The 20009-nt window shown below is 44.7% G+C and overlaps 1 protein-coding gene across 1 annotated transcript in view; it reads right to left on the minus strand.

The window, feature by feature from the left end:
• LOC130106656 (inter-alpha-trypsin inhibitor heavy chain H3-like) overlaps positions 1-16470 on the minus strand; it is a 41001-nt gene extending 24531 nt beyond the window's left edge. The window contains exons 1-15 of the mRNA XM_056272845.1: positions 16399-16470; positions 14944-15104; positions 14662-14766; positions 14390-14552; positions 14131-14241; positions 13782-13910; positions 12894-13010; positions 10887-11055; positions 10683-10793; positions 9937-10118; positions 7757-7936; positions 7444-7565; positions 7127-7275; positions 6963-6980; positions 6631-6672 (exon numbers count right to left, since the gene is read on the minus strand). Coding sequence (XP_056128820.1) covers positions 6631-6672; positions 6963-6980; positions 7127-7275; positions 7444-7565; positions 7757-7936; positions 9937-10118; positions 10683-10793; positions 10887-11055; positions 12894-13010; positions 13782-13910; positions 14131-14241; positions 14390-14552; positions 14662-14766; positions 14944-15104; positions 16399-16470 — 1831 coding nt within the window. The remainder of the gene's footprint in view (positions 1-6630; positions 6673-6962; positions 6981-7126; positions 7276-7443; positions 7566-7756; positions 7937-9936; positions 10119-10682; positions 10794-10886; positions 11056-12893; positions 13011-13781; positions 13911-14130; positions 14242-14389; positions 14553-14661; positions 14767-14943; positions 15105-16398) is intronic.
• Positions 16471-20009: the final 3539 nt, after the last annotated feature.

Genomic DNA, 20009 nt, shown 5'->3' on the forward strand with positions numbered 1-20009 from the left:
ATCATGCCTGCTGACATCAGAGATGAGTTCTGTACCCTGCATAGAGAGTTTGATTTAGTGTTTGATCTCCACTTTGAAGGATATAACAGCGCTGTGGGTCCGTTCCAGGTCAGGGTGAACATGGGACCTGTCCTACCTCTGCCCTTCACCAACAGGTCGGCCTGGCTTGCCATACAGGCAGAGTGCTCTGACCTCAGACGGACCTGCGCTCACCTCCGTCAGGGTACGCGTCCATCCAAGAAGCTGACTAACATTCGTGATGTGAAACGTTACCTGAACGTCACCACAGTGGCTAAGGATGGCCTCCTAGTTGTTTGCCGGCACACCCCCCTCGCAGCCTCGATGGACTGCATCGTTGTGCCTCGGTCTGTCCTCGATGGCCTACTGACCTCTCTCCATATCAAGCTCGATCACCCCACCGGCACCCAGCTGAAGACAGTTGTGCAACGCTACTTCTACGCGTTCGATATGGACTCTGCTGTGCAACGTGTCTCCAGCGGCTGCCACCAGTGGGCAGCTCTGAAGAAAGCCCCTGCGTTCGTATCTAACCAGTCTACAAGTGACCCTCCGGAAGTCGTCGGGTCTTCTTTCGCGGCTGATGTGTTCAGGCGGGACTGCCAGTTCATTCTGATTGTCCGGGAGTGTGTCACGTCTTTCACGCTGTCTTGTCTCATCGACGACGAGCGCAGAGACACTCTCAGGGACGCTTTATCCCGCTTATGTGTGGGTCTGTGCCCTCTCGACGGTCCCCTTGCTGTGATCAGGACTGCCCCTGGTTTTGCTGCATTGGCAGGGGACGGGGCCCTCGCTATGCACAGACTAGTTGTTGAGGTGGGCAACACCAAGAATGTCAATAAGAACCCAGTGGCGGAGAAGGCTGTTCAAGAGATTCAGGGGGAGATTCTTTGTCTCGAGCCTAACTGTAGGGCTGTTACTCCCCTGTTACCCTCTGTCACTACGGCCAACCTGAACAGTCATGTTAGGTCGTGTGGATTGTCTGCCCATGAAATGCTGCTTCAGTGTGACCAGTTCTCCCATAGGCAGTTGCCTGTGGTCGACTAGGACCTCATCTTGAAACAACACTCGGAGCGTGTCACCAACCATCCGTACAGCATGAAGTCAAAGGTGCCCTCTGGTCATGTGGCCGTGCCTCCCGCCATTCGACCTGGTGAACTGGTGTACCTGTATGGTGACCAGAATAAGTCAAAGGCCCGTGACAGGTACCTCGTCACGAGCGTGGATGGTTCATGGTGTAATATCCAGAAGTTCACGGGGTCTCAACTCCGTCGCACCTCTTACAGGGTCAGGCTGGGTGACTGCTACAAAGTGGAAGGTCCCTCTACGGCCTCTGAACCCCTTGCGGACAATTTCGCATCTGATGAGGACTTGGACAACCCTGCTCCACACTGCCCTGACATACCGCCAGCCATTGCCGAGCCCCCACCTGCACCTTGCCTGCCTTGTGATAACGATATGAGGCTGGGGGACGAGACTGTGCCTCCCGTCGAGGTCGAGCCTGGGGGGAGCTCCCCTGGCGAGTGTGTGCCTGCTCTTGCACCTGATGCTGCACCTTGCCGCGGCATTTAGAGGACTTTGAACTTTAGGCCAGTTGTTTGTGTGTACTGGTGATAATGTTTTGTCTTACCTTACAGGTCTAGTTATATAGCCTGAGCTGTGATGTTGCCTGATGTTGTGTGGTGTTATTGTTGTACTGGGTGTAGGGGGGGGGGGTCTTTCTTTTGGAAAAAAAAGGGGTGACGCCAGTATTGGTTGTGGTTGCTATAGTTATCAAGCCTCCCTTCTGGCCTGCCTGCGTTGCACGCTCGGTTGTTCTTCCTGTTTTAACTAAATGGCTGCTGCCACACGTTTCCATCTGCGTTGTGTGATTCATTGATGTCGTCTCTCATTACTGGCGCTAGGTTAGCTTAAGGCTGTATAGGATAGGCAACGATAAGCCTTGGGCTTCAGCCTATTCCTTTCTCGGTCATTGATTGATTGCGTTTTGTTGTGTGAAATGGACTGATGTAAATATGTACGAGGATGGTTTTTTTTCCTTCTTTTTTTCTGTCTGTCGCATATGAACACAAATGTATGACCGAAATAAATCATTCACTCATTCATTCAAGATAGAGCATACTGTACCTTGACGTGTAAAGATACCTACAAAAGGAAAAATAAGGACATAGAGTAAATAAACACTTTTCCACGTTACAATTGTTTTTGGTTTGCGCACCGGCATTGCTCACCCGAAAATACCAAAGTCAAACTGTAGGGGGCAGACAGAAATGTATTTGCAGAGCCGGGGCCGGGAGACAGCCAGTATGTATAGCCACTGCAAACTCTAAAAGTTAGGTTTGTAGCGGCCTCTATGGACATAATTCCCCATAATCGGTTCTGGTCGCTTCAAGGAAGTGTTTCCGGGTTAACAGCGTGAACTACGACGATGATTGGTTGGAGCAGCGCCATGTGGCTCGTGCTGTTGGTGTTAGATGGAGAAATAAAAGACACACGCGTTCGTGTAGTCAGTGAGAGAAATTGTCCGTTTCTACTTTCCTGCAATATCCATATCGGTGACCCCGACGTTTGTCGGCTGGACGTTTCCAGAGACAACTCTTTATGAACATGACGACAAATGCGGCTTCTGTCAAGCTGGCGGAGTTCTGGCTTGGTTCGCCCAGACAGAAGGGCAGTCTCGTTGCGGGAAATCACCGCGGACGCTACCAAAATTAAAAAACAAAAAAACAATAATAATAATAATTCGGAAACCAATTACCTTGGGAAAAGTAAGTAAGTAAACTTAATTGTGCCAAGTTATGTGAAATGATTTTATGTGAAATTATTTCACATATGTAGCCCAGTGGATAAAGTGAGCTATGAGCATTTAATGAATAAGTTAAAACAGAATAAGTTAAATGAGTAAATAAGATTACAGTACCTTCAATAAATAAGCTACAGTTCATTTCATGGTTATGTACACGTTTATTTACAATGGTTATAAGTTATGATATGTACAACTTAAAGCTCTAACGTGAGTTCATTCATGAGCCTGGTTTATTTGATGTGTACAATATACTGTAGCGAATTCGGGGGACAATGCAACCACAGGAACTGCCGCGGCCGGGAAGCGAACCTGTATCGCCCGCACCGCAGGAGACATCGCTAAACGCTCGACTAAAGGGTCAGGACCCACCAGCCAGCGGCCAGCGTGTCTACTTATCCATGCACGTTACAGTACAGTACTTGTTGCTAGTTTGGTTGTTAGGCTTATAGCCTAACTGATGTGAAATGTCATTCATTCATTTCTTTTCTTTCATTGGTACGTCTGTAATATTTAGCCAACCAAAATGTATGCTGAGATAGAGGGGCGGGACTTAGTACTACGACGTTAGGTCGCGTGAGGTAGAGTCAGAACGCTTGAGGACACCGCTGAGGAAAGCTACTATTCTGTATTGTGAGCTGTTTGTACATAACGTCGGGATCAACAGAGCATTATCCGTGGGATGTATGTGCTAACTGGATGTACAAGAAATAAATATGTTTCTTGTGACGTTTGTGAACTGTAACTCCCCGTTATAGTGTAATATGAATGTTGTAATAGCTGATCGCGGCAAGCGGTTAGCTTAGCATAGTGACGTTAGCTAGGTTGCTAACGTTAGTTTGAGTGACAAGTTGATGCTAGATTAAATCGAGATGGTATTTGGACTTGGTAGCTCAGTGTATCCTGTTGATTCAGGATTTGGACATAGTCGAAGATGAGAGACCAAGGACCAGGAAAGCTCTCCGTTGGGACGACAGCGGAGACCGTTTCCTTCCCCTGGTGTGCCTGTGACTGTCCGTTGGTTTCTTCAGGCCCTCACTCATTCTCCTTCGCTCGCAGCAGAGCGCTTGACCCCCCCCCCCATCTCTGCCTCTCTTCGGCCCCCTCTTCCCCACTCCGTTTCCACGGATACGTGAGTACTGAAATTAAGCACGTGCTATTTTGTTTATGCTAGTATCCAGAAACAAGTGAAGCGGCCAATTACAGTTTTAAGGCCTCACGGCTCACAAGCAACGTCAGGCCTGCACGGTAACGTTACACTCTAACGTTACACTTGGACTGCGCTACTTTGTGTGAGAGTGTGTGTGGGCCCACAGTTATTTTGGTTTTATTGGTATATGTACAATTTGTCTTTACATTGATTGAGTTGACAACAGAGTTTTATTGGAAATATTAATTATTATTGAATAGAATTGGAACAGGCTTTGAGCCATTTGTTTATACATATTGTGACATTGTCTATTATTATTGTTATTATTATTGACTGTTGATAACTCCAACCTACAAATATTTTACATTAACGTCTGGTTAATACCTACCTACCTTTTGGTATATTTGAATTTAAAGCAAATGTGTTGCGTCATAGACATTTAGAATAGACAATTCATAGTGGTATTAAAATGTAAATACATTTAAAGGTTTAAAAGGAAGTCATATTCAAACTATTTCCACACAGTTAATGGAGGCACCGCCAATAGCTATAATCGAAGTTACGAATTAAGAAACACTTGGTAACAATTTAAACAGTGTATTACTTCAGGTAATAGCGCCACTTATTTAAAGCAGAACCCAGGCCCCACCTACATGGTAGGGGTTACACATAACTTGACACGACACAATTAACTTACTTCCATCCATCCATCCATTATCCGAACCGCTTATCCTGCTCTCAGGGTCGCGAGGATGCTGGAGCCTATCCCAGCAGGTCATTGGGCGACAGGCGGGGAGACACCCTGGACAGGCTGCCAGGCCATCACAGGGCCCACACACACACACACACACACACACACACACTCATACCTAGGGACAATTTAGTATGGCTGATTCACCTGACCTCCATGTCTTTGGACTGTGGGAGGAAACCGGAGCCCCCTGAGGAAACCCATGCAGACACGGGGAGAAAATGCAAACCACACAGAGGATGACCCATAAAGGTTGGACTACCCCAGGATTCGAAACCAGGACCTTCTTGCTATGAGGCGACCGCGCTAACCACCGCGCCAGCGTGCTGCCCATTTACTTACTTTCCCCAAGGTAATCGGTTTCCTAATTTTTTTTTAAAAGTAAACTTAACTTGTTAGAATTTACAGTGTAGCGGGAAGAAAAAACAAAACAAAACATATTTTTCAGCTGGAATGGAACATGAAACAGTTTTTTTTTTGTGAGAAGGAAGATAGAGCATACTGTACCTGGATGTGCAGCGCCAACTACAAAAGGAATTAAAGCCGCAAGCGGCGTTGGGAGGGGTCCAAGCATTGGCACTGTTGCGCCCCCTATGGAGCAATTTCAATGGTTTTGTCCTCATGATCATATACCTTCACCCAACGTAAATAATTAACGCTATGATACGTAGGGGCCTTTTATACACCTAGCCTGTAATAGACTACCGTTTCAACATGAAACTAAACCGCTGTTGGTAATGTAATAAAGATTGAAGAATCTTGCTTCAGAAACAGTAGCCTACCCGAGTTTCCAACTAGATATGACAATGTCGGATTACTTGGGTCGCCTGTGTCCTAGACAATTACCGTAATTTTTTAAAATGTCGTAACACTTCCATTGCTTCAGAAACATGTGCCAGAGTTTCCAAAACTGGACCAGACGGTGTCTGATTTCTTGCGTCCTAGCCGACTGCCGTAAAAAGAAAAAGTATGTCGTTATACCCAGGTGTCCTGGCGTGTGGTATGTAGAGCTGCAGCGCTTCCACACCAAATAAGTCAAAATAGCGGGCAAACTATATGACTGACATAGGTGGTCCCAGTAGTAAAGTTGTTGAGCACATTGAGATGCATGGGTCGATTAAGTTTTGTGTTGATCTGACTTATGCTGTGGGAGTTATGGCCTTTTAAGCATGACCCTTTGTTATAGCGCCACCATCTGGCTGACATGGGTGATTTGTAGTGCCAGAGTAGTGGGGGGCCGTATGAATGCACCTACCAAATTTGGTTGGTCTAGGACTTATGGTTGCTGTGCCTCAGACACTTTTAGCTGAGAAACCGCGCCCAAACTAATACAAGTCAAAATGGCGGGCAAACTATATGGCTGACATATGTGGTCTCAATAACAAAGTTGTAGAGCACATTCAGATGCATAGGTCTGTGCAGTTTTGTGTTGATCTGACTTATGGTGTGAGAATTACGCATGACCCTTTGTTATAGCGCCACCATCTGGCTGACATAGGTGATTTGTGGTGCCTGAGTAGTGGGGGGCCATAGGAATCCATGACCAAAGTTGGTTGGTCTAGGACTTACGGTTGCTGAGCCTCACACACTTTTAGCGGAGAAAAATAATAATCCTAACAAATACAACTTCGCTGCTTGGACCCCTAAAAATAAGGATATACAGTAAATAAACACTTTTCCACATTAAATTGTTTTTGGTTTGTGCTGACACATTGCTGACCCAAAAATACCAAGGTCGAACTGTAGGGAACAGACAGAAATCTATTTGCAGAGCCAGGGCCAGGAGAAAGCCAATGTCCATAGCCAGATAGCAGGGACATTTAAAAAAAAAAACAATATTTTTTTCAGCTGGAATGGAACATGAAACAGTTTTTTTTTTTTTTGTGAGAAGGAAGATAGAGCATACTGTACCTGGATGATGATAACGAGGATGACCTGGATGTGCAGCGAAAACTATAAAAGGAAAAATAAGGACATACAGTAAATAAACACTTTTCCACATATTACAATTGTTTTTGGTTTGTGCACCGGCATTGCTGACCCAAAAATACCAAGGTCGAACTTTAGGGAACAGACAGAAATCTATTTGCAGAGCCAGAGCCGGGAGAAAGCCAGTGTGTATTGCCAGATAGTAAGAAAAAAAACCAAAACAAAACATATTTTTCAGCTGGAATGGAACATGAAACAGTTTGTTTGGGGTTTTTTTTTTTTGTAATTGTGCAAGAAGGAAGAGCATACTGTACCTGGAGGTGCAGCGGCACCTGCAAAAGGAAAAGGACATACAGTAAATAAACACATTTCCCCATTATAATTGTTTTTGGTTTGCGCACCAGCATTGCTGACCCGTAAACGAACTTGACGTCATGTAAGCGTGTATATTGTAGCTGAGGCCGGTGAGTTCTCGCACCCTCTTTGGGTTTATGGAGAACTTGTGTGTCTTCTCCTGGAGGCTTTGTGACCACCATGGACGTCAGAGGAGTCACAAAGCTGTACTTCAGCGACAGCGCCAGGGTTGCGTGCTTCACTTTCTCCTTCTCCTCTCCATCTAGCTGCACTCTGATTGACACACAATGTATGCTTAGTTTAAAGTCAAACCACATCCAAGTTTTTTAGATGCGTGTAAAAACGTGGAGAGTTACACATAACACGATGGGAAGGTTACATACACCTCATTATAAGTATTTCCTGCTGAAGGAACACCATGCTCCAGACACTTGGACTTACTGTTGCTCCAAGAGCTGTTTCACGGTGAGATAGGCCCAAACCCTCTCAATGTTGCTGTCTGATATCTCTCCTAGGGATTCCCCATGAAGGTTTTCTTGAAGAAACTCCATCATATTATTTTTCTGTGATGGTCAGAACGTATCGTTTCATTAGAATAATAAAAGTCATTAACATTATATTTTCAGAGAATGAGAGGCTATAACTTGTGACACAAAGCAAGGAATGGGACCCTATCTTCTACTTGTTTCTTTCCTATATAACTTCTCTCATTGTCTTATAACTTCAAAGATAGGCTTTGTGGGACCGTTCTTACCGAAACGGCTACAGCCTTCACGGTGAATGCTGAAATGTTGTTGTCGGTGATCTGGCCGGCGACCACAATCTCCGAACCATTGTAATACTGGCTGAAGTTGGTCTGGGTTAGATTAGCCCCACCAATATAGATCATCATCACATCCGTCAACAGAGGAGTGGCCACCTCATCGTAGAAGCCCTGATGAAATGAAATGCAGACACCATTATGGTTGGTATTCACTTTCAAGCCCGCCTGGTTGCTGAGAAATAACAGTCTGTGTTCAAATTGGGGTTCGATAAATCCTTGTAAGCCAGACCAAACTTCCAATCATATTGATCTTTCTCAGGAGACTGATTCCGGCCTCCTTCTAGCTTAGGGCAGTTTAAAAAATAAGATAGTTGAGATGCCACCGAGCAGGATTTTATGCAACACTGATGGCAATACTGAATGGTAGAGTTAGTGGTGTGGTGGACGTAATGTCACGAGACACAGACACAGCGTGGGAGTGTGTTTTGGCTTTGAAAACCCCTTTCGGTAAAATGCTGCCATTACTGTTCACAGTTCTCTTTCCGTCTCCTGTCAACTACACAACCCTCTTAGATCAAGTCTCCAAAGCTGTTGCTATACTGCCAGCTTTTTGAATGGCAGTAGCCCTTTTTGAAATCGTACCCAATAACTGTGTTCCCATGAAAGTGTGTGAAGTAGTGGGGTGTGGTTTGTATGTCAGATGGAGGCTGAGAGCTCTGTCACATCAGCAACACAGCTGCAGGAGGTTAGTGACAATTCAGGCTAGGGTCCATCTGTTATTACCTCTTCATATACAGTATTTCCGCTGCTGTAAGACAGGGATCCTATAGGAAAATGGACTACAGTATATAAAACCATAAAAATTACTCTGATAGGGCGTCCGGGTGCCGTGGCAGTCTATTCTGTTGCCTACCAACATGGGGCTCGCCAGTTCAAGTCCCCGTGTTACCTCTGGCTTGGTCAGGTGTCCCTATAGGGACAGTTGGCCGTGTCTGCGGGTGGGAAGCGCTGGTCGGTCGGGGCACCTGTTCAGGGGGGAGGGGGAACTGGGGGGGAACAGCATGATTCTCCCATGTGCTACATACCCCCGGTGAAACTCCTCACTGTCAGGGGAAAAGAAGCAGCTGGCAACTCCACATGTATCGGAGGAGACGTGTGGTAATCTGCAGCCCTCCCCGGATCAGCAGAGGGGGTGGAGCAGCGACCGGGATGGCTCGAAAGAGTGGGGTAATTGGCCAGATACAATTGGGGAGGAAAGGCCCCCCCCCCAAAAAACTAGAATATTCTCATGTTTTTTTTTTATCACATTACTATGCAAACACTAAAGCCAGCACTATACAAATTACTACTGTTTTACCTGTGATTTTATCATCACAATAGCATACAAATGCTGCAGTATTGCAGCAGCCATACCAACATGTACCCTGGTTCTGCTGAATGACAGAAGCTAAGCAAGCAGGTATGGGCTTGGCTAGTACTTGGATGGAAGACCTCCCGGGAAAACTGAGTTGCTGCTGGAAGTGGTATTGGTAGGTCAGTAGGGGGCAGTCTTCCCTCTGGGCCTAATACCACAACAGATTGTCCCAGTGCAGTGACAGAGACACCGTGCTGTAGGAGACGCCGTCCTTTGGCTGGTCATTAAAGATCCCATGGCACTTATCGCAAAGAGTAGGGGGTTCCCTGGTGTCCTGGCAAAATCCCCAACCTGGCTCTCTCCATCTGGCCACCTAATCATCCCCCCCATGTAACTGGCTCAATGATTCCTCCCTCTCCACCTCAAGCTGATGTCTTGTGTGCATTCAGGTGCAAAGTGGCTGCCGCGCATCACCCAGGTGGGTGCTACACATCGGAGGTGGTTGAGGGGAGTTTCCCCCTTCTCTGCGAAGTGCTTTGGGTGTCAAGATAAAGTGCTATATAAATATAATCCGTTATTATTATTATTATTATTTCAATAGTGTAGAAAGTGTCTCTAAAGTGTTCCCACTGTGTCGCTATAGAAATGCTGTACATGGCTATAGTGTTTGTATAGTAATGTGACAAAGAAAAACAGGAAATGCTATAGTAATCTATTTTTTACTCCTGTAGTCCATTGTGAGGTAAAAGGTTAACGTGATTGAATCACAAGTCTCGGCTTGTTATTCTTATTCTCAAAGTAATGCAAGTCATCCTACCTTCAGCTGCTGGTCAGCATCAGAGTCATCATAAATCCGCCGAGCTACACCAAGGTTCTCCAGTGCCATCTTCTCAAGGAACTCAAAGTTGACATCGAAGCCAAAACCAAGACAGTAGAGCGGGAATCTCTTACTTATGGCTTTTCTTACATTTGACTGTATTTTTTCAAGATTTGTGACTCCTGTAATTATAAAAGCAATCACTGGTCAAAAGACTGTGTGCTAGTCTATGTGTATACATGGTATTGGTAGTTTTGGTATGACTCTTAAGGTATGAATTGTTAATGTAAGTTCAAATATATTCTGCAATCTATTTGAATATTTGATTTTCAGATGTAATACACATGCAATTTAACACCCTATAAATATATATATATAGCGTTTTTTCCCGAAACCGTCAATGGTGTTATAACTACTCAACTAATGAGCGGAATCTCAACACAGATACAGGAAAAATGCGTTAAAACTTTTTTTTTCCTGTAATGCATTAAAACTTTTTTTCCTGTATCAACACATACAGGAATATATATATATATATATATAAACACACACACACACACACACACACACATATATATATATATATATATATATAATGGTGCAATTAGGTGTGCCATATTCATGATGTGTTCAGGTCAGACCGAGAGAGTGGGGTTGGGCTTGATGACATGAAAGAAAATTAAGCACTTGTTAATGACATTTGCTTAGCTAGTGTTTGGCATTTGTGCTTTGGTTTTTTCCTCTACCTGAGGTTGGGTCCCCATCAGTGAGGAGTATGAGGAGAGATGCAGAACCTTCTCTGGGCTGTCGATTTAGCATCTGCACACCTTCCAGCACTGCAGCATTAATGTCTGTGGCTAAAATGAGTCCAGAAAAATTGTTGTGAAATTTAACATGCCTTTCTGTCATCAATGCACAATTTAATTCAATACAATATACGTTGACCTCACATCCTCTGTCCATTATTGTCCGTGCATAACTCTTGGCAGCCAACAGGTTGTCAGCAGTGGCCTGGATGAGCTCTCCCTTCCATGGAGTAACATTGTCGTCAAAGGTGATGAGGCCAAAGTAGTCATCTTCCGCCAGGTCTCCCAAGATGTGAAGTAATGCTTTTCGAGTCTAAACAAAGAACTGCTTGTAAATTTAAATTTCATGCATTTAAATATAAGAACATTCAGTGATAGTTGCATGAAAGCTGTGGTCTTGATGTTTTCTCAGAGGTCTTGGTAACTCTATCTGTAATTAGCTAATTTGATTTCCTGACAGGCAGGCCCCAAACTGTGAGAATGGGTAGAATATACTCATCCACATTAGTTCTTAGGACTGGCACACCTCAGGGCTACTGTCTCAGTCCCCTATTGTACACACTGTTTACACACGATTGTGTTGCCAAATACGACAACAGCATCATTAAATTCGCAGATGACACCACAGTGACTGGACTAATAAGCGACAGTGATGAGAGGGCCTATAGGAGGGAAGTGGAAGATTTAACCATATGGTGCCATGATAACAACCTCTCTCTAAATGTCAATACGACAAAAGAAATCATTGTTGACTCTATGAAGATCACTGAAAATCACATTCCTATTTCCATCAATGGGCCATCTGTTGAAATTGTGGACAGCTTTAGATTTCTCAGTTTACTCATCACAGACACCCTCACATGGTCTCCAGTTGCATCCCCAAGAAGGCACAGCAGACTGTATTTTCTGAGGCGTCTCGAGAGTTTTGGTATGAGTACCAAAACTCTTATGAACTTTTATGGCAGTACCATGGAAAGTGTCTTGACAGGCTGTATCACAGTGTGGTTTGGCAACCTGACCGCTCAGGCCTGAAGACTGCTGCAAAGGACTGCAAAGACAGCAGCAACAGCCATTGGCATGGAGCTACCACAACTTCATAATATTTACACCACTCGCTGCAAAAGCAAAACCCAAAACATCGTTAAGGACACCAGGCACCCCGTTCATGTTCTGTTCTCACTCCTTCCATCTAAAAAAAATGCTACCGGAGCATCAAATCACACACCACCCATCTCAGTAATAGTTTCTTTCCACAGGGAGTCAGGTTGCTGAACAGCTGATGCACCCGTATGCACCTTACATTGTTGTGTACTTTTCCATGTTGTGTATATAACGTATGGATTCATGTGTACATACTATATGTATGCCTGTAGTGTTGTCTTTTTTGGGGGATGGTGTATCCTTTTTTTTTTTCTTCGTCCTTGCATCCCTTGGGTTAAAGCAGAGATCCAGAGCAGGATAATTTCATCGTATTCTAAATAGACACGACAGTAAAGTTGACCTTGAACTTAACCTGTGTTGAATGGCATATGTCATGATAAAAATTTCTATTGGATTAACCTCGTGTTTTCGAAGCCTCTTTGTTTTCGATGCCAACCCCACCTACCTTTGATAAGCAGGCTGACCCATTGTTTAATCCTGCTCCCTTCTGCCGGGGACTCAAAATCAAAAATCGGATAATTCTTGTCATTTATAAACCTCAGGAAGATCCTTCAAGCAGTTGTTCCCTCACACTTGGGCTCCTGTAATACTCTCTATTCCTGTGTTAGTCCGAGTTAAATCTCACACCTCCCGTTAGCTGAAAAAATGCCGCTGCTAGATTTCTGCTTGCACTGGTCTGTCTGCCCGCCGAAGAATTCAAAATCTTATGAATCACTTGTGGCGCTCCCTTCTCGCGCACGTGAATGTTGCCTGAGGTCCTCAGGATAGACTCTTCCTGCCGCCACTAGGTCCAGATTCATGATCATAGACTAGACTTTGGAACACCCAGACTACTTAAATGTTTGACATCTTTTAAAACTATCTTGAATATCCATCCAAGACCGACTGGCATTTTTTTTTAAATTTTATATGTCCTCTAGCTCTTCGTCATTTTCTTGGTTTTGAACTCATACATGCAAAAACATTTCTGCGATCTTTCAAGTGCTTTACCTGAATGATTTTTCTGCCATGCATGGAGCCACTACGATCAATAATGAAGACAACATTCTTCGGTATGCGTTGCAGACCCGTCGGGGCGAAGTGATGGACAAAATATCCATCTGACTCCTTGAGGGGAATACAAAAAGAGCCTTTTTCATTTTGGTTATCACAAGAAGAACTCCCGAGATTCATTCATGGGGCATATTTAAAAAAAAAATACAAGAAATAAGCACCCCCACACACACACACACCTCCTGCCCCTGACATGTATGGTAGTATATAAGTTCATCATAAGTGTAATAGAGAAAGATGTTCGTTGCGGTCTGAATGAGAACCGTGTAGACCGGTGGTATTCAATCAGGTGCCACTGAGGTCCATGTGTGTATACAGGTTTTCTTTCCAACCCAACCTTACTGTAGAGACCGAAGGAGGCAGTCGCCTTGACTGTTGGTGGCTCTGTGCTGGGGGAGTGCAAAGGCTGATGGGAGTGCTAACGTTCATGTTAAAATTGTGTTTTGGTGATGTTGAGTTCATGTTTTGGTTATTGCTGTGTTGCTTGTTGGGGGGTTCAACTCGGCCTGGGTGGACGACCATTTCACTAACTGACTGACTGTAGGACTCTGTGTGTGTGTGTGTGAGAGAGAGAGAGAGAGAGAGAGAGAGAGATTGTTGCTCTCTACCGCTGCAATTCTGGCCCTTTGCGTCAGCAGCGGACTGACAGTTTCATAGACGATACCTCCCACTGTGTCTGATGTCAAAAGGCTATTCAAGTTTAACTGTGTTTAGGAACTGTTGGCTGTATTTGTTTGTACACCCCCCCCCCAGTTACAAAATTAACCCATAAGGTTTTCTCTTTTGACTGAAGGCAGTGTAAACTGCACCTCACTTAACCCATACCGTGATGTCTCCCAGTGAGTTGTCCCTGTTGACGTCATAAACAACAACCAGATCTCCATTCATACCCTGCTCTCCACAGCTGGTGCATGTTGTCTGTTGCCCCTCCGTTGGGTAGAAATATAGCCATGCCTGGAAACAGGATAAATTAGCACTTACTGCACCATGACAGACAGCAACTGACACTGCACTAGGTCACTTAAAGATGTAAATTGACTTTGTGCTTCAGATAGATTATTGGCCTTTGTCATTCTTCTACTTTTCATCGTTGGGAGAGACACGGCACAGCGAGTAAACACTTGTGCTCCGTGTTCTGAATCCTAACCTCGCAACAGCCTACAGCAGACAGTACCTCATTCTGAGTAACTGTTTGGGTGATAGCACCAGCCATGGATTTGGTGCTTAGTCCTCCTTTAACGTCGATGAAACTGATGCCCGCTTTCTCACTGATGTGTATGTCGACCTGCCATGGTAAAAAAATAAAATAAAAAAAAAACAAAAAAAAAACAAAACAGGAGCTTGAAGCTATGACTTGGGGATAAATTAGGAGATTTGTCAGCAGTGTTTTCTGAATGCCGAGCGGACATAGAGAAAAGCTCGTAAATACTCACCTTAAAGTCTACTACAGGCTGCATGGGCCGAGCATGGATTTGCAACTCGTACTTGCCATGCCTGCGTTTCAACAGCTCCTCGTATGTGAGTTCAAAGGTCACCTTTTGGAGGGCGGCTATAGTCACTGTGGTCTTGAACTCCTCGAGTGTCCTACCCACCGAACTGCAACAGAGAAATTGGAAGTAATCACACTTAGGAACACGAACTCTCGGTTTTACACAGCGTTTTTATTGCTAGAAAAGAATTGACATAACACTGCTCCATAATGCACCTGACCAGCCCGGCACTTTGACCACGGGACACCGCCTCCTGATACTGCTGCTGAGCTTCCTCTTTGGCTTTCACAACACCATCGTACATTTTGCCGTCGATCAACCTAAGGAGCACCCACAATTAGAAAGAATGTTATTGTATTCCTAAATTCACATGAGAGGCCCATTTCTGATTTTGCAAAATTTCCGTGTTTCGTGGCGTATGTTCAAATAACACTCTATATGAACATGATTTGTAGTCATTGGGATCATTTCACAAACTGCAGTTATCAGTGACCTACATTCTGAATTTACTGATGAAGGCATTCTTGGGAATCCTGACTTGGAATTCAATTTCCTTTGGCTGGTCCATACGGTTGACCACGCGGCTAGTGATAACGGTGGTGGCGTAACGACTGGCCACTGTGGAGTTGATGTGAAAGCTGTAGATGTCCCAGTCCTCCTGAGGAAGTCCAGGAAACACACATTACTAAACATGCTGGGCTGCTCCTTCCTTCGCGAAGTTCATTGCTCTGTCCTAGAAAAAAAAAACTAACGTTCTCCGGTGCAGAAAATGTCTAAACTTGATTATTGCGAACATGTCTGGGTACAGACGCCGTTTCAGACGCACCATGACTACTACCACCGATGCGTTGCAGTGTTTGCAGGCGTCGGACCGTATTAAAAGTAGCATTAGTAATGTGACCAGTTATTTTCTTGCCCGGTGCGGGATTCGATACGAAGTGTACTGCATCACAAGGCGACATCACTAACCGCTCGGCTAAAGGGTCAGGCTCGTTAACTAGGGACTAACGTGTGTTATTAGTAGTTTACAGTAGTATTAAAGTAGTATTAAAATTTGTTAAAATGCTAATTTTGGTGTAAGTTACTTTCTTAACAGACATACTGTAAACTACTAATAAGACACGTTAGTCCCTAGTTAACGGGTATCTGGGTATTTATCGCTACAGAATATCGAGTTTAAAAACCCCACAGTCGTTCTAGTAGTTTTTAAGTTCTGGTCGTTCTTTGGGACTGTTCCAATATTTATTTTCAGTTCTTTTTTTTACATTCACGTTTTATAGACCTTGTTCCGTTTGTTAGATTAGCAATATGTGTTTTCCGTTTTGTTTTTCAGGTAATATTTTCACTTTTTCTATTTTGCTGTTCAAGTTCGACCATGTCTCTCTGAAGCTTAAATTGTTTAAAAATAGTATTATAGCTGTTAAAATGTTAATTTTGGTGTCAGTCGTTTGCTGACATACTAACATATGCAATGCATTAATATCTCAACTGGGTATTCATCTTGACAGAATATCGAGTTTAAAAACCGGCGGTCATTTTGACCGCCTATGGAGAGAACACGCAAGGAGAACATGCAATCTCCACACAGAGAACGACCTGGGATGACCCCCAAGGTTGGACAACCCCGGGGTTCGAATCCAGAACCTTCTTGCTGTGATACGACGGGCACTAACCACTGGGCCACCATGCCGCCCGTGGTATTGAAGGAGGAGAAAACAACATGAAAAGTGCAGGACCAGAGGGTCCTTCACCCTCTGCTCTGTGATGTTTGTCAAAGAGGCATAGTTCATTATGTTGTAATTTACAAGAAAATTCAGTTATAATAGACTACCTTCAAATAACTATCAACGAGCCTGACAATTTTCTGCATCTAGAATACGTTTAAAATGAGTGCCCCTTATAGTTCTGCTGTATAATCTCACCATGTCCAGCTCTGCATAATATAGCCTTACCTTCTTTGGCAATGTTGCAACAAAAGCCAGCAATAGCCCAAGGAGGGCTATTTGCCCCACGACTTTTTCCATTTTGGCCACCACACGTAACTGGTGACTACAAAACTCAAACCGCCTTTTATACCCCAAGCAGACAAATGGAAATCAATAGTGTCTGCAAGTTTTTTTTGTTGTTTTTTTTTTAATGGCAGATGCCCCTCCGCTTTCCCGTATCTCCTCTGTGTCGACAGTGAATGTAACTGCTTCCCACGCACACAGCGCAACCCCCCCCCCCACACACACACAGCGCAACCCCCCCCACACACACACACACACAATTCATCTTACCCTGAATGCTCACAGGGATCAACACAGCTTACAGGAATGCAGAGGTCTTCAACGTTTTTCAGGCCAAGGACCTCTTGGCTGATAGGGACACGATGGAGGAACCCCTTATTACATATCGTATAAAATTGTGTTGCTTATAAACCATGCCAACAATAATGTGTAGGGCGGCCTACAGTGCCATGTATTTTGTAATACATGTACAGTGCTTTGTAATGGTGAATACAATCCTAAACCATTCAAATATTCATTCATTCATTCATTCATTCATTTATTCATTCATTCATCTTCAGCCGCTTCTCCGGGGTCGGGTCGCGGTGGCGGCAAGCTAAGTAGGGCGCTCCAGACGTCCCTCTCCCCAGCAACTCCTCCAGCTTCTCCTCGGGGAACCCAAGGCGTTCCCAGGCCAGATTGGACATGTAGTCCCTCCAGCGAGTTCTGGGTCTACCCCGGGGTCTCCTCCCAGTTGGCCATGCACGGTAAACCTCCAAAGGAAGGCGCCCAGGAGGCATCCTAATCAGATGCCCGAACCGCCTCAACTGGCTCCTTTCGACGCGAAGGAGCAGCGGCTCTACTCCAAGCTCCCTCCGGATGCCCAAGCTCCTCACCCTATCTCTAAGGCTGAGCCCAGACACCCTACGGAGGAAACTAATTTCAGCCGCTTGTGTCCACGATCTCACCCTTTCGGTCACTACCCAAAGCTCATGACCATAGATGAGGGTTGGGACGAAGATTGACTGGCAAATTGAGAGCTTTGCCTTCCAGCTCAGCTGCTTCTTCACCACAACGGTCCGGTACAACGTCCGCATTACTGTTGATGCTGCACCAATCAACCTGTCAATTTCCCGCTCCACCCTACCCTCACTTGTGAACAAGACCCCGAGATACTTGAACTCCTTCACTTGAGGCAACAACTCATCCCCAACCCAGAGGGAGCAATCCACCATTTTCTGGTAGAAAACCATGGCCTCAGACTTGGAGGTGTTGACTCTCATCCCAGCCATTTCACACTCAGCTGCAAACCGCCGCAGTGCGAGCTGGAGGTCGCGTTCTGGTGAAACCAACAAAACCACATCATCTACGAAGAGCAGAGATGCAATTCGGAGGTTCCCAAAACGGACACACTCCTCACCTTGGCTGCGCCTTGAGATCCTGTTCATGAATATCACAAACAGAATCAGTATTGCAGCATTGCAAAGAACTTTTGAGTCTGCTCAGCTCAGAGTAAACGTCTGAAAGATATGCAAGTTTAGTAACCCAGACATCACCACTGAAACTTGCAGCCAAGTCTGCGCAGTTTTGGCAAAGTAAAAACTCAAATAGACGTACGTAACTCGAACACGCGGGACAGCACTGCTCCACGCGAAAGCCATCGAACCCCAGAATGGTAAAGTAGCGCAGTGTGTTCTTCTCCCGCAGCGGCGGCACAGAGAGAGGAAAAGAGACGCGTTCGCAAAGCACTCTTCTTGACAACATTGACAGCTTTCACGACAGAGTCCATGACGTTCAGCACTCATTTCTTTGGCAACAAGACACTCCCTAATGTAGCGTGCAATGCGTCCACGTCACTTGGGGAGCCATACCTCTGACAAGCGCTATTAGTCCACTTTTAAACCAGCTGTAATGATATGTGCTCACCGGGCCAGTAGGTGGCAGAGTGGTTGTTTATGGTAGAGGGTTAAGGTTCATGCGCAGAACGTTCTAGAATACACGGAGACAAGATTTACTTTTCAGCTTGATTTATTACATAACAGAACATTACACGGTACTACGAGTGAACCAGACAGAAAATGGATGCGATAAAACCACCGGAGACTGTAACGTTAACTGGAAATGTAGACGCGAACTGGAGAAATTTCAAGCAGGAGTCAAGCTGTATGCCGCGGCTACAGAGGTGACAGAGGCGTCAAACGAGCGAAAGACCGCCATGTACACCTCCGGAGGTGTGCAACACATTCACGTTTGCAATCGAGGGGGACAAGCTGGACGAAGTCATCAAGAAATTCGACGAACACTGCCTGTCAAAAAAGAATGAGACTTACGAGAGGTATGTGTTTAGATAGCGGATGCAACGCAAAGGAGAGACTTTTGATAGTTTTCTTACAGATCTGAAGCTAAAGGCCAGTACCTGTAACAAGAAAGTCAGCGAAAGATTGTTAAGAGAAGCGGAACTCAGTTTGAATGAATGAATGAATGATTTATTTATTTCGGTCATGCATTTGTGTTCATATACGACAGACAGAAAAAAAGAGAAAAACATCGTACATATTTACATCAGTCCATTTCAAACAACAAAACTCAATCAATGACCGAAAAAGGAATAGGCTGAAGCCCAAGGCTTATTGTTGCATATCATATACAGTCCTTAAATTAACCTAGAATATCATAGTTATAAAAGGAAGAAAAAAATATACTAAGTTGTAATCCTTAATTATTTTACATTTTAAAGATTTTCTGAAACTCAACAGCGAGCTACACAATTTCAGTTCATCGTTAATACCATTCCATAGCTTTATCCAAAGGAATTGAATCAAGTGCAACTGGACTTGGTACATATCCGTGAAAACGTTTCGCCTCTCATCCAAGAGGCTTCATCAGTTCGTGCCTTTCTGACTAGATCAAGCTAGTCTGACTGATTGAATCACCAAGACAGCTATTGATGTCCATGGCTCGTTGTGTTCACAAAGAGCCATGGACATCAATAGCTCTGATAACGACTCCAAAGAGGATAAATATCTGAGTTTCTTCACCAGCCAGTCAGACTAGCTTGGTCTAGTCAGAAAGGCACGAACTGATGAAGCCTCTTGGATGAGAGGCGAAACGTCTTCACGGATATATACCAAGTCCAGCTGCACTTGATTCAATTCCTTTGGATAACCATGACCTGGATGAATGAGAACATTCACAGACATGTTGCGGAACAATTTGGGTCTGACGCCCTTAAAATGGTGAGGGAATATGAAAGGATGGCTCGGAAGATTGCAGACTACAGAAACCACTTGCAATTCAATCTGAGATGCAGACAACACAGGCTCATACCAACTAGCCTGCGCCTGTGTACCACAATGAAAGGACATATAGCAGACAGAATCATAGAGAAGGCACAGAATCAACTCCTGAATGAAAGAGTGAGACAGGTCCATTTCACTATTGAAGGACTGAAGGAGAAATCTGACCAACTACTCCAGCAACTAACATCCCACTTGCCTGGTGCAGTCTTGGAGAGTATCACTGATTTCACCAAGAAAGCCCCACTATCTCAACACCACAAAACCAAAGAAAGGCAG

This window comes from Lampris incognitus, chromosome 2 (assembly GCF_029633865.1).
Source record: "Lampris incognitus isolate fLamInc1 chromosome 2, fLamInc1.hap2, whole genome shotgun sequence".
Lineage (NCBI taxonomy): Eukaryota > Metazoa > Chordata > Actinopteri > Lampriformes > Lampridae > Lampris > Lampris incognitus.